We start from the raw sequence: 13173 nt of genomic DNA on the forward strand, positions 1-13173 counted from the left end.
TGCTGTAAAAACTTGAGTACATGCATGATGGTCTCTATTCCTGTTCTGAGAGCAGAAAGGTAGGCAGTTTCTAGATACAACTTAGTATTACATAAAAAAAAAAAAAGGTTTAAATTTTGTGATAGTCAAATTGGTAGAAGAGAATACAAATGACAGAGAGACTTTGTCCTGAAGTGACAGAACAAGGGGAAACACTTATAAACTGAAAGAGGACAGGTTTAGATTGGACATAAGGAAGAAATGTTTTAGGATATTTTAGGATGAGGGTGAGACACTGGCACAGGTTGCCCAGAGAAGTTAGGGGTGACCCATCCCTGAAAGTGTTCAAGGTCAGGTTGAATGGGACTTCAAACAACTTGATCTGGTGAAAGGTGTCCATAGCAGGTGAATTGTACGAGATCATCGTTAGAGGTCCATTCCAACCCAAACTATTTAATTTTTACTTGACTTTTTGTTAGACTGAGGTTTCTATTTGCTTGGCCTCCTTTTTCTTGTTTTGTTTCGTTTTTTTTCCTCCTTTCTTTTATTATAGCTTATTTGCTCTTATAAAGATAAAAAAATAAAAAAAATTCTCATTCTCTTATTTGCCCATTGGACTCATCATTGCAATTTCTTAAGGGTAAATTTTGTCATGGAAGGATGATTGCATGCCTTTTAGAACAATTTAGTTTGATGTAGCAATACTGTTACTGTTGCTAAATCTTCCAGAGAGATTCTGTAAAAAATCCAAATTAAGTGCAGTAACCAATCTATGTCTATATTTAACTAGTAGCTAACTGTACTTTATTTTGAATAATGCACTTGTACTATTTTAAAACTAGTAAAAATGATCTGAGATCAAGGTAGATTTGTCCTACCAAAGATAAAACATTTTTATTGCTATTGAAATATTGTGACATTCTATTTAAATGCTGGTATAATTTCACAAATGTGCTGAATCATGTTATCATGGGGAACAAGGGACTCTTATCTGTAGCAGGTCTAGTCAAGAGGTGCCTAAATGGAATTAATATGCAATTTCCTATAATTTGGAGTTTAATCATATTGCTGTTGTAGGTGGGCAAGAAAGAATTCTGTAATACCAAGTCTGAAATCATTTAATCAGGAATGTAAATCAGTTCTGTGCTTCACTTACTGAATGTTGATAGAATTGGCTATAGTAGATTGTTGTTTTTTAATTACAGCTGCTCTGTAATGTTGTTGTGTTACCAGGTTCCAAGAAGGAAAATAGTACAGTATGGCAGTTTGCTATGCCAAATGACCACTGCTACTGCCAAGTATAAATACTACCAGGAGTGGGTTCTTCTGTGGGATGATAACCACATCCCTAATTAATGAATGCCACCCTTCCCTATATGTATTTATGTTCAGATAATTTATTTAAATAATGTTCCTACTACATGCTTTATAGCCTTCTGCTTTTTGCTACACAAATTTTAGCTTATATTGCAGGCTGTGCAAGTCATTTGGCAAATGTAATTTCCATCCCTGCATACTAATCGATTTCTTCACAAACACCTGCTATCAGTTATGATAATAAAAATGCCATTCTAAATTGAAAAGGGGCCAAATGGAGCTTCCTAAGGAAATGACTTAAGTGTCTTTCAATGCCTTTAATGTAGTAATGTTCTTGTAGTGCCAACACGTTTTTTCAGCATTTGCATTTTATATAATTTTACTCTATTACATCATTTTCCTGTCTAAAGGGTTCCTTATAACTGTTGCTACGAAGTAGTTCATCACAAGGCTGGAGAGAAATATCTATGCTTCCTCTCTCATGGGTCTAAATCCACCAATTTTACATTTGGAAAATTCCTTAGCACAGGCCTGATTGGAACATCTGGCCACTATGCTAGTATAAATACTAAATGGCTGTATCAATTCCTATAACATCACTGGGAAAATGTTGTAAAGTTGGTTGGTACCTTGCCCTTGAACCACATGCCAGTTCCTTCCTAAAATATAAACCTAAATTTAGCAGGCAGATTGCAAGTAGCATTTGAATTATCCGGGGTCACTTTATGACTTCTTCCATCTCAAAAAATAACTTCCCAGCAACAGTCTTTGCCAGAACCTAATCATTTTCAGCTCTGCTGGGTCTTGTCTCAGCTGTAAAACGTCTCACTGGCTTTCAGCTGTATTGTCATCTCCCCAGACAATGTCCTCTATATTATTTGTAAGGAAACAATCCGTTTTACTGATTTCTTCACGTTTTCATTTTCTCTTAGCTCTAGCTGCCCAAGCATATGCGCTAAAGGAAGAGAACGATAGTCTTCGATGGCAGCTGGATGCTTATAGGAATGAAGTGGAGCTCCTGAAACAGGAGAAGGGACAGCTCTTTCGAACAGAAGAAAGCCTTACAAAGGACCAGCAGCTGCAGTTCCTACAGCAGACAATGCAAGGCATGCAGCAGGTATTGCTAAGGAAGAGAAGAACAGGTCTTCTAATTTAGGAAAGTGGTACCATGGGGCTGTGCTGTACTCAAGACTAAAATTTTAGGGACGTTAGATGGGGATATATTTAGGGATAGTCATTTTGGAAATTCATAAACTGTAAACCCATTGATCATTGAAGAAACTTACTTATGCATTTGCTAGTTAGGAGAAAATTACTCTATTGCTCTCCTCACTTAATCCAATTGGCCCTAGTTTTGCACAAAAGTTAAAAATTTTGTCCAGTGTATCATAGTCAACAGTCTGTGACGCCTTCATTTGCATTCATCTGCATCTTTCTTTCTGCTCTTGTTTGAGGATGACTGAGATGCCTCCAGCTTGTCCAGACTACTCTGCTGCTGACTTGCAAATGGTTAGCAGCATCAGTGCTATCTCCTGAGCTCTTACATTTATGCTGACCCATGGACATAACTTTTTCATTCAGCCAGTTTTTTAAATGGCTTAGTGCAGCAGCAAAGCTTTTTCTCTGACACCAATGAGAAACTGTAGTATGTCCCTGCAGGGGCAAGAGGTGTCAGTTTATCATAAGTGTTATCCCCTATTTGTTAGTGTGCTCCTGACGTTGTGCTGGGCAAGTCTTGGCAAGTATATCCAGACTGCTCCCACTGCTTTGACATCCACTAACACATGAGCAACCCTCATTCAACATGCTTGTGTACGGCATCTTCCCTTCCCAGGCACTTGTTCGGATGGTACATGGCAAAATGCAAGGTCAGTGGCTCACCGAAACCCTGGATTGTGCTCCCATCTAGAATGGAGCTTCTCTAGATGGCATTGCAGAAGTTAATTTTACTTCCTTCATCTGTCCCCTGAAGCTGCTCATGCATTCCTTGTCACCCCCCGTTATTAGATTCCAGAAGGGGACAAGCTGTACCCACTACTCAACTGTACTAAGCTGCTTTTGTATGACAAAACCCGGGAGATATTCATTGGCATATGAGCTGCCAATTGGGTTAGGAATTGCATGGCTATCATGGTACCCATTGAATCCAGCAAGTCTGCAAATCCCAGCTAACACCAAACAGCAGAGCACAAGACAACCCTACACATACATTTCTATGAACATAAGCCCTTTTAAGCCTGCAGAGTTTTACAAAATTAGGGTGATTTATTGTATAGTGGAATAATTCTGAACAAAATATTTAAAACATAGAAAATAAATAATTGATAATTCAGGAATAAAATCTTTCCCAAACTTCAGAATTAAGTCAGAAATACTTGAGGTTTCTGTATACTATAGATAAGTTTGAGGTCTGTTTGTAGTCTTATCCTTATATCAATGGATACTTAAATATCACTGGTTTTATTAAATTTAACATAGCATATATAAAAATCGTGCGATATTTCATCCTGGTGCTAATTCTCTATTAAAATTAGTGAAAAGTGGGCATAAAATACTAATAAATAAAAATGCTAGAGACCTAGCACCCATTTTGCATTATTATAGTTTCCTACCTGGGGTCTTGGATGAAGACCAATCAAGTCTGTAAAATATAAATAGATTTCTATTGAACCTCAAGCAAATGTTAAGAATGCAAATCAATAACAGCGACTCTGTTCAGCTAGCCATGGACACTGTAGTCTCTATTCCTCTGAGAGTTTCTATGTTCGTGACAGTTCTGCTGTGAGGTTCTCAATTTTTCTAGTTTGCCATCTCAGGGTCAGACCTACTTACTCCCAATGGGATATAATTAGAGATGGCCCAAGGAGCTGGAGAAGACACTGCACATAATCCAGTCTGACAATACGCTGAGGAGAGCAGCAACACAGAAGCACGGAAGGTGGAGTTCAGAATATTTGGTGGGAAATTATCAGTCAGTTAAGCACCTGGATGATGGTTTTGGATTTCAATAATTAGCCATAGTCATGACATCTCGTAACCTTTGTGCTTTTCATGCAGTTCATGCATGAATATTTAGAAATAAACCTTTGATTTAGGTAGACTCAGTTTTATCTCAGCTTGGTTTTGTAAATGTTGAGAGATGACAACCTTAGCTAAAATCCATCAGTATAGCAGGTGCTCAGCATCTATGGAAATCAGTCTCACTATGAAATATTAAATATATATCTGGGACTTGAATGTAAATAATTTAACAAGAAGACCTGTATTCCCTTTTATCCTTTTGTATATATTAAAATTAATTTCAGACAAGGTAAACTGAATGCCATTGAATTCCTAAACCCTTCATATATGTCAGAATTAAAAAATATATTTCTCCTTTTCTCTTCATTTTCCCCCACTTTTTCTTACACTTCTTCTAACTCTGAAAACTAGAGAAAAGTGATTAGAGCTGCAGGCTGAAAAGCAGATTATCTGAGAAAAAGTGAATGTATTTTCAGAATCAAGACTTTTTTTGTAAATATATTTGATGCCAAACAGTAGCAAATAACACAACACCAACATATTTTTAATGTACTTCTACCATCTGGATGTTTTTCAGGATTCTTTCCTACATTTGCAGGACTGATGAAATGAATGTTTATTTTCTTTTCCATCACTCCCACTGATCCAAAGTAGCATCAGCAAAATCACACAGATGTTCACTGATGAAGTATACCTTATGGGCCGTAGCAGCAACCTCCTTATTTACTGTGTCTAAAAAAAGAAAATCCTTTGGACTAATGACATTGAACTTATGGGGGTTTTAGTCAACTTCATCCATAAAACTGTGTCACTGTTTAATTTCGTACACTCTGTGAGATCTCAAACAAATGGAAATAATGTCTTGTATCCATGGTAACAAATGAGATACACTTTACCTGATTTTGAGATGGAAATTGAATTAACTTGTCATTGCTGCATAGGTGGTATTGCCTTCAATTTATTTCTATATGAGAACACACATACCAAGAGAATCACTTCTTGAATGGCTCTTTTTCCAGCAGTGTTTGGTATTCTCTGACAAAGTCTGTATTAGAGAAAGGAAACACAAGAAAGGATGTTTTAGTTGTAACTATTTTTACAACACTTGACAGCACAGCTGTAAGAATTTTTTTTAGTCTTGTCTCTGTCTGAAATGTTTTACCAGATACATGACTATAGATAACACAGAAAATATCATCCCATAGTGTTGCTTAATTCTTGCAATTATAAGGCTCAATTTTCAGTGGATATATAATTTCTCCAAATTGTAACCAGTGAGTTTAGTGCATTCCATGTGGAATAGCAAGCAGAATTCTTTCAAAAAAAATTCCCAACAAAATCTTTCAGCCATTCCAAGAAAAAAGCAAGAAAAATATAATTTTATTGTATATTGTCCATCAAATATGATTCTTGAGGAAATGCACTTGCCACCTTTATGCTTTCAAACAGGGGATCAGAATTCGACAGTGAGTCTCTATTGAATTAATGATCTGGTTTCCAGATCCTTTATAAAATCTGTCTGAAATTGATAATGTTAGCAAACCTTTGAAAAATGTTGGTTTGCCACATAGACGATGACACTCATTAGCATATGTCCAAGTATATTTTAGGGTTTTAGTGGTCATCCAGGGTTGTTCATGAACCACTTCCATAGCACAGCCATCAGTGCAATGTTTTAAGCCTCAAGGTAGTCCTAAATCTACAGAGCACGCTGTAGCATGGCTCTCTAATTTAACAAGTTAGCTCTACCTTTTTTGTCAGGCTTAACTAGCCAAGGTAAGGGATTGTGCTTGGATAGCTGTACTGATTCCTAAACTGGTACTTCTGCCAATAGACTGTTAGTTCTGCGTGGTATTCATTGCATTATGGAAATATATGATAACATTCTTTCCTCTCATAACTTCCTGAGCACGACGGGCTGAATTTAAGCTCCTGCAGGCAAGGGTGTCATCCAGAAATCCCCATTTAAATCATACTTCCATCTATGCAAACTTCAGGAAATGTACACAAGTGCCTACGGCTCTGCTATTGCACATGCTGGGGTGTACTGGGGATATTTAAGAGGCACCACTTTGCCCCCATTACCTTAGGGGCCTGATTCATTGGCTGAGCTTGGGATCATACTCCTAACACACAGTGACAGCATAAGCTCCCCTTCGTTGGCGGTGATGCATTAAAGCCTAGCCATGGGGTTATTGCACAAGCAGGGAACACACAGCAGTGCCTCTCTTAAAATTAGTGCTCGAGGTGGAAGCAAAGAGCCAATGGAACAGTCGTGGGGGATAGGGCTGACAAAAAGGCTGATGCGCTGCTACAGGTGCCATTGGCTTGGTTAGCTCGGCATATCTCAGCAGGAGACTGAGCATATTCTGGACCTGCTGATTGACCCACATGGGTATCACTCTGATGAAGCATGTTGAAAATCCACTTTTGTCTTGTCTTCTTTTTTCTCCCCAAACAATTCCAGTTTCACTTGAATCTCAATGCAGATTGTGAACCTGAACACTTGGAAGCTGGGAACTGCCAGAACCACTGCCTGCGCCTTTTGCTTTGTATACCTCAGAGACCCTTCCCTATTCAGTGCCGCAGGCAGAGAGTACACAGTTAATCATCACCTATTCAATACCTTCCTATCCTTGCTGTTCTGTATGCAACTCAAGGTCTTTCTGCAAAGGCCACATGGCTCCTGACATTTCCTACCTACCGAGGACTAGCTTTTGCAGTTTACTAAGCATTTAGCATGTAAAATAAATAGCACATGCACTTGAGACTTATATAACTTATTTAAAAGGCTTTGATAAATGCCAGATGACTAGCAATCATAAAACCACAGAGTCATTTAGGTTGGAAAGAACCTTTAAGATCATCAAGTCCAACAATTAACCCAATACTTCCCAGTCCACCCTAAGCACCACGTCTACACTTCTTTTAAATATCTCCAGAGATGGTGACTCCATCACTTCCCTGGGCAGCGTGTTCCAATGCTTCTCTTTCAGTGGAGAAATTTTTCTTAATATTCAACCTAAACCTAATTTCAGGCTTTCAGTGTTCATCCAGGGTAGGACAGTTTGGTCTGTGGTACACCTCACTGTTGTGGTTGGGAGGGTGAGAAAAGCTGCTGGAGTGCATTGTAGCACCCTCCTTACACTCACTGCTCCCTCAAAGGAGGATGGTCATGGTACAAATTTGATGATGAGGACTGTGACGTGCACACAGTTTCCACCGTGCCATCACTGGGAGATGGATTAGGACTCTTTTGTCTAAGTGAGATGGCACAAGAGTGATCTATCATGTTACGAAGCAAAATCATGTACCCCTAAAATACAGTAACTGTTCTGAGTAGAAAAGCCAGAGGTAGCTAGTGGTGCCTCAGCGTGGTGCCTTTGAAATGAATTGGATTTCTACCATTCCCAGCCACTGGAGCAGAGCCAGTCCATTTTCAGATGTCCTCATAGAGTTAGCAGAAGTTTTTTTCTACAGGAAAAGATGGCATTGCTCAGGTCTTTCTTCCCCTTTTTTCCTAGCTTTTTCTCATACATTTAATAGAAGAACTTACTATTCCCATGGTCCACACTCTTTCAGTGGGAGCAGAGACAAAATGCACATTTCTGTGCAGGAGGTTGCAAGAGATAGTAGGGTAGGGCATCATGAGGACTTTTCTCCTCATCAATCTTTTAACCAATATACTAGCTATTAAGTTCCAATAAGCCTCAGCTGGCATTGAGATCTGCAGCTCTCAGATCCTTCACACATGTTGTTAGCAGTCACTGCCATTCCTTTCTGTCATATACAAACTTCCTGAAGTAGCAGAAGTCACAGACACAAATGCTGTTGGCTGAAAGTTGCTGAATCTGGTGCTGTGTGAGTGCCATGACCATTACAACAACCTTTAAATATAGAGGTCCTAGTAGCAGTTTAGTGCTGAAATTAACATCGTTGTTGAATAGATTGAGCATGTTATGGCTATATTTACTAATATAACCTAAGTGCAGAGGAGATTTGTAGTCTTTTTTTGATTCCATCTGTGTCTTGCTCTCCAAACACCTGTTCAGGATATAATCCACCCAATGTACTTACACACAACTATAAACTGATTCTTCTCCAAATGCAATATTAAATAAGAGCAAATATAAGAGACAAAAAAAATTATCCCTTACATTTGTGTTTTACCTGCTGAAAAAATGGGCCAGAATTAGTGGAAATGTTTTAAATTACTACTCTTGCAGTATGAATTCCAGTTAGATTGTTCTTTTATCTTGTAAAAGTGACTCTGGAGTAGTAATGGCAATACCAATAACCTTATAGGGAATGGATACAAGTTAAGTGTGAGGGACTGGGCCCAATGTCCAGATGTTCGCTTCCAGGCCTGTCTCTTCTGTCACCCAGTGGCCGATACTTGAAAGCTGTTTAAGAAATATGTCATCTCAGGAGAGAGAGAAATGCTCCCTTAAGTGTTATCACTGTGGTCTAATGCTTTTCAGGGCTCTGTACAGTACTGTCCATGTTTAAACTTCCAGAAAACAGTTACTCTTTCTGATTATATTAAAAAAAAACAAGAGCAGCTGGCAATTAAGTGCTATTTATTTACCTGATCTCAGACATGCCAAATGGGTTCTCTTCTCCGTTTAACAACCTTTCTTTATCGAAAGTAGTATTTGATATCCCACATCTGTGACCACCACTTCAATAATATTAGAGAAGTGTAAATAAAGGTCCAGAGATACTTTAAGCACCTTATTCCTGACAGCTGTCCTAATGGAAAAATGGAGGAGGGCAGCATCTTTCTTCCTGTAGTGCTGATAAAGCTAAACTGCGATTGGCAGCAAGAATAAACCCTTCATAGAAAAATAATTGGGTGCACACACTTTACTTAAAATATGAAAGAAATCAACTAATATCTCCATTAAAAAGCTTATATAGTCTAGTGGTGGTGAAGGAAAAATCTCATAAGTTTTACAGTCCAGTGATCTTACATGAATTTTTTAAAAGATCCTAAATACTAGAATTGGCTTGCTGATTAGAGTTTCCAAATGTGTTTGATGCTATCAGTACTAGGAACTCTGTTTCCATTTTAGGAATTGTGTCTCATTAGAAATTACACTGAGTAAATTGATTCTCTTCTATAATGTCATTTTTCTAATTAATTTTTTATTCTCCTTCAAAACAAATAAAATATTTTTCTTGACTAGAAAATCAAAATTTCAAAGATCCAATTTTGTTTGTTGAGAAAAGGGCATGCTGTATCATGCTTATTTGCAGTTCCATAAAAGAAGACATGGGATTATACAGCCCAGGTATCATTAACTGGTGAGGAGGTATCCACAATGGACAGTACTGGTGAAAGGTTGGAAAAGATGAAGATGAATGGGTGGTCATGTCTTCTTTTGACTGTGCATCATGTGAGGTGCCTTGTAGAACAGGTATGAGGGCAGAGGGAACATGATACTCATCTGGGATCAGCTTGCTTTCGTTGATCGGGATCAGAGAAAACTGTAAGCCCACCTATCCACTTACCTATTGCCGGTAAAGTCAAGGGCTGTGTAATATTCCAATCATTTCATTTAGCAAAGGTAGGAGGGAGCTTTATTGATGAGGTACAGTGGGCTTTGGTCAGACTTCTCCCCTCCACAGGCCACAATCAAAATTAAAGACCTTGCGTAATTTGCTTTGAAAGACAGATCCCATAGAGGGATCCCTGATGCTAGCCCTAAGCGTGTATTAGTAAATTGAGAGAATTTAAATTCTGAGAGGAGGGATTGATTCTGTAAGGTTCCTAAGGACTTGGGTCTTTTTCTGATTTGCTGCAGAAGTTCATAGATGACTGAAGAAAGCTTGGTGTTGTTTTTTTTTTTTTTTTGAGGAGTAAGAGATATACTAGAAAATTACTTGACAGAGGAAAGCTGTAGAGTATCTCTTAAGCCATTCATTTCACCGTACATGTTCTCCTTTCGTCTGCTGTCCGCCCCTTAACGCTGGTGTTCCTGAACTGCTATGCCTCACAGAAACAAAAGAAACTGAGAGCTAATTTTCTGATATCTGTTAGGTCTAGAACTAGAAAAACTGAAGTCAGAGGGTACATCTAGAGGTTGTGTACACCTCTGCTCAAAACAAGAGCATCTCTGGAGTTGTCTCAGTTTTTCTCAGGACCTTGTCTAGCTATGGTCTCTGTACCCCGAAGGATGGAGAGTCCATAGCTTCTCTGAGCCCTTGTTCAAATGGTTGGCCACCCTCACTTTGGAATATTTTCCTTATATGTAATACGAATGTTTCTATTTGTCCTCAATCCCCATTCAGGACAAGACTGACTCCACCTTCTCTGTAACCTCCCTTTAGGTAGTCTCTGTGTCTCTATGTCCATCTGTCTGTTTTCTCATTTGGCGTATTATGATACAGGCCTGCCTGCAACTACTCTGAGTACTGTAAATCTGTAGGACCTCTGCAGTCAATCTAATAGCATGGAAGGGAAGCATGGCAAACATCTCCCTAAGAAGCAGCTGGACAGAGTTCATCTTTAGTGCTACCATACACACTCACCCATCAGATGTGTGTCCACTGCCTGGCCCCCTCCAAGGCAGTTCAACTTTGGAGCTAACATGTTCAGCATGATCTTTGCCTCTGGCCGGAGAGCCAGGAAGACTCACTTTGCAGGTGAATGCCCATCAAACAGGAGCTAGGCTGTTGATCTACATGCAGCTCTTCACCAGCCCTCTTTTGTCACTGCAAACCCCATGATCCATCCAAATAATGCCATCCACATGACCAGGGACACAGCCAATCCCTGAGAGGTGGGAGGGATGAGAAACATTGCACTATTACATTGTGTTTCTTTTTAATCCCTTTAAAAAAAAATCCACAATCATACCCTTTATTTTAATAATTCCTTGCTGCAACATGGCTAACTTCCTTGAGGGCTCATTTCTAAAGCTTCTTTGACTTGTCTTTCACATTCTCCTGTTTCCTTGGTGATTTGTCAGGCCTCATCAGCATCTTGTTACTAATGCATATTTGCTCAGCTGGGAAGTCACTTTCTCGTTATTCAAGCCTGCCATGTGCTGGCCATTTGCGATATGAAATCTTGTCTGTCTTACAAAAAGAGAAAACACTCTTCTAGACAGTCCACGGGAGTACTAGGAGAGGGATTTGTATTTTTATTTTGCAATTAGTTGATTTCATTTTAATTCATTATTTCTTTTCCTTCTAGCTAAGAAAGATGCTGAAAAAAAAAATATTTACCATCCTTCTCCTTCATATTTGTGAACAGCTTCTAACAATTTTGAAGCATTTATTTTCCTTGCTGATTTTTGTCCTCTTCCAACTCTAACTTCTTTTCTTTGTATAAAATAAAGTTAAAAAAGACAGAGCAAGGTTTTACTTAAGGAAATAGCAAAAAATATAATAAACCCTCAGAAACTGCTATCATAAGTGAGTCTTTTAATTTTTAGGTGAACTCTGCAGGCAGTTCAATGCCTGTGATCTCTGATCATAGTGTAGTTTAGGGGAAAGGGCTTCACTTTTGCACACATGAGAACTGCTTTCCAGGGTTACTGTTTTATACGAGTGCCTTGATTTCATTGGGACTGAAAAAAGTAGCCTTGATTGGGATACCACCTGCCTATATGAGACATGTAAGTTTCACCTTTCTTTTAGGCACCTAGTGAATCAGATGTTCCCATTTTTTCTGTATAGGAATATCTTTACTATAGGTGGTAAGTGGAGAGTAATATGAGTATGCTGCTCCATGAATTATGTGGATATGAACTCAATTTGCCCGAGTTCACTGGGTGTCTAAGACAATCATTCAACTAAGTTGATTTATTTGGACTGTGTAAGACCATTCCTTTTTGACTGATACACTAATTTCAGAAGAGTTTGCTGCAGATCATTTCTGGACACTCTGTAACTACTCCATAAATGGGAGAGCCTTTGCCTCATTCCCATGGCTGAACAGGATGTGTTTGCTGAAACTGCCTGCACAACCTGTGATCGAAGTCAGCGCTCACACCTCAGAGGTGTTCTTTTGTCTGCTCTTTTTTACCGCCCATTCTTTAAGGTCTTTGTAACCCTTTCATGCTTCATTTCAAGCAGCTGTAGAGAAAATCATAAACAAAGTAGCAGGGGCTGGACCATTCAGCAATATAACTGCTGAACTTGTGGCGAATGATGATTTTCTTTTTCCATTATTCTGTCAGCCTTACAGTATCCTAAGTACAGCCTCAGGCCCTGTTGTGGCTTCTGATCTGCCTCGTTTTTGTTTGTGTGCAAAGTTGATGGTTTCATGCTGGAAATCATGCATTCCTTCTGAGATCCTTGTCTTTCCTACTAGGCTTGGGGTGTGACCACACTTCTAGATATATCCATAATTTATATTCAAATGTACACTGCCTTTTGAAGAGCAATGAAGAACTGTGGACAGGGAGGAGGAGAGGAAAGAGAAGGAGTATTTCATGGCTGCACAGTGGTACACAACAGCAAGCTATTACTTTCCCTTTAGGGCTTCTCGTATATTCTAAGGCAGTGTGTGTTGTTCAGTTGTTAGCATTCTTGGCCACGCTGGTACTGCATTGTACACATCCTGAGTAATTCAGCTGGCTTCAATAATGTCATCTATATTTAATGTTTCAGAAGCTGTGAAGATTGGTTTAAGATGGTAATTTTCTGTCTACTCTTTTGAGATCTGTGCAATATGGGTGGTACTGAACTGTCTCTGGCAGAGATTCAGCCAGAGGTGGGAGTGTGTGAAAAAAACCCCAACAAAATAAAACGCACCCCCTCTTCTCCCCCGCAAATGAAATTAGCTAACCACTTATTATGTACATGGATGATTTGGTCCTCATGAATGAAGGAAGCTTAACACAG

The 13173-nt window shown here is 39.0% G+C and overlaps 1 protein-coding gene across 10 annotated transcripts in view; it reads left to right on the top strand.

The window, feature by feature from the left end:
* Nucleotides 1–13173, top strand: part of ENOX1 (ecto-NOX disulfide-thiol exchanger 1) — a 363435-nt gene that overhangs the window by 317928 nt on the left and 32334 nt on the right. For all 10 annotated transcript variants that reach the window (XM_027649508.1, XM_027649489.1, XM_027649479.1 and 7 more), the window contains one exon: nucleotides 2229–2413. In XM_027649508.1, the coding sequence (XP_027505309.1) occupies nucleotides 2229–2413 (185 nt within the window). The remainder of the gene's footprint in view (nucleotides 1–2228; nucleotides 2414–13173) is intronic.

This window comes from Corapipo altera, unplaced genomic scaffold (genome assembly GCF_003945725.1).
Source record: "Corapipo altera isolate COAL_440 unplaced genomic scaffold, ASM394572v1 0, whole genome shotgun sequence".
Taxonomy (NCBI): Eukaryota; Metazoa; Chordata; class Aves; order Passeriformes; family Pipridae; genus Corapipo; species Corapipo altera.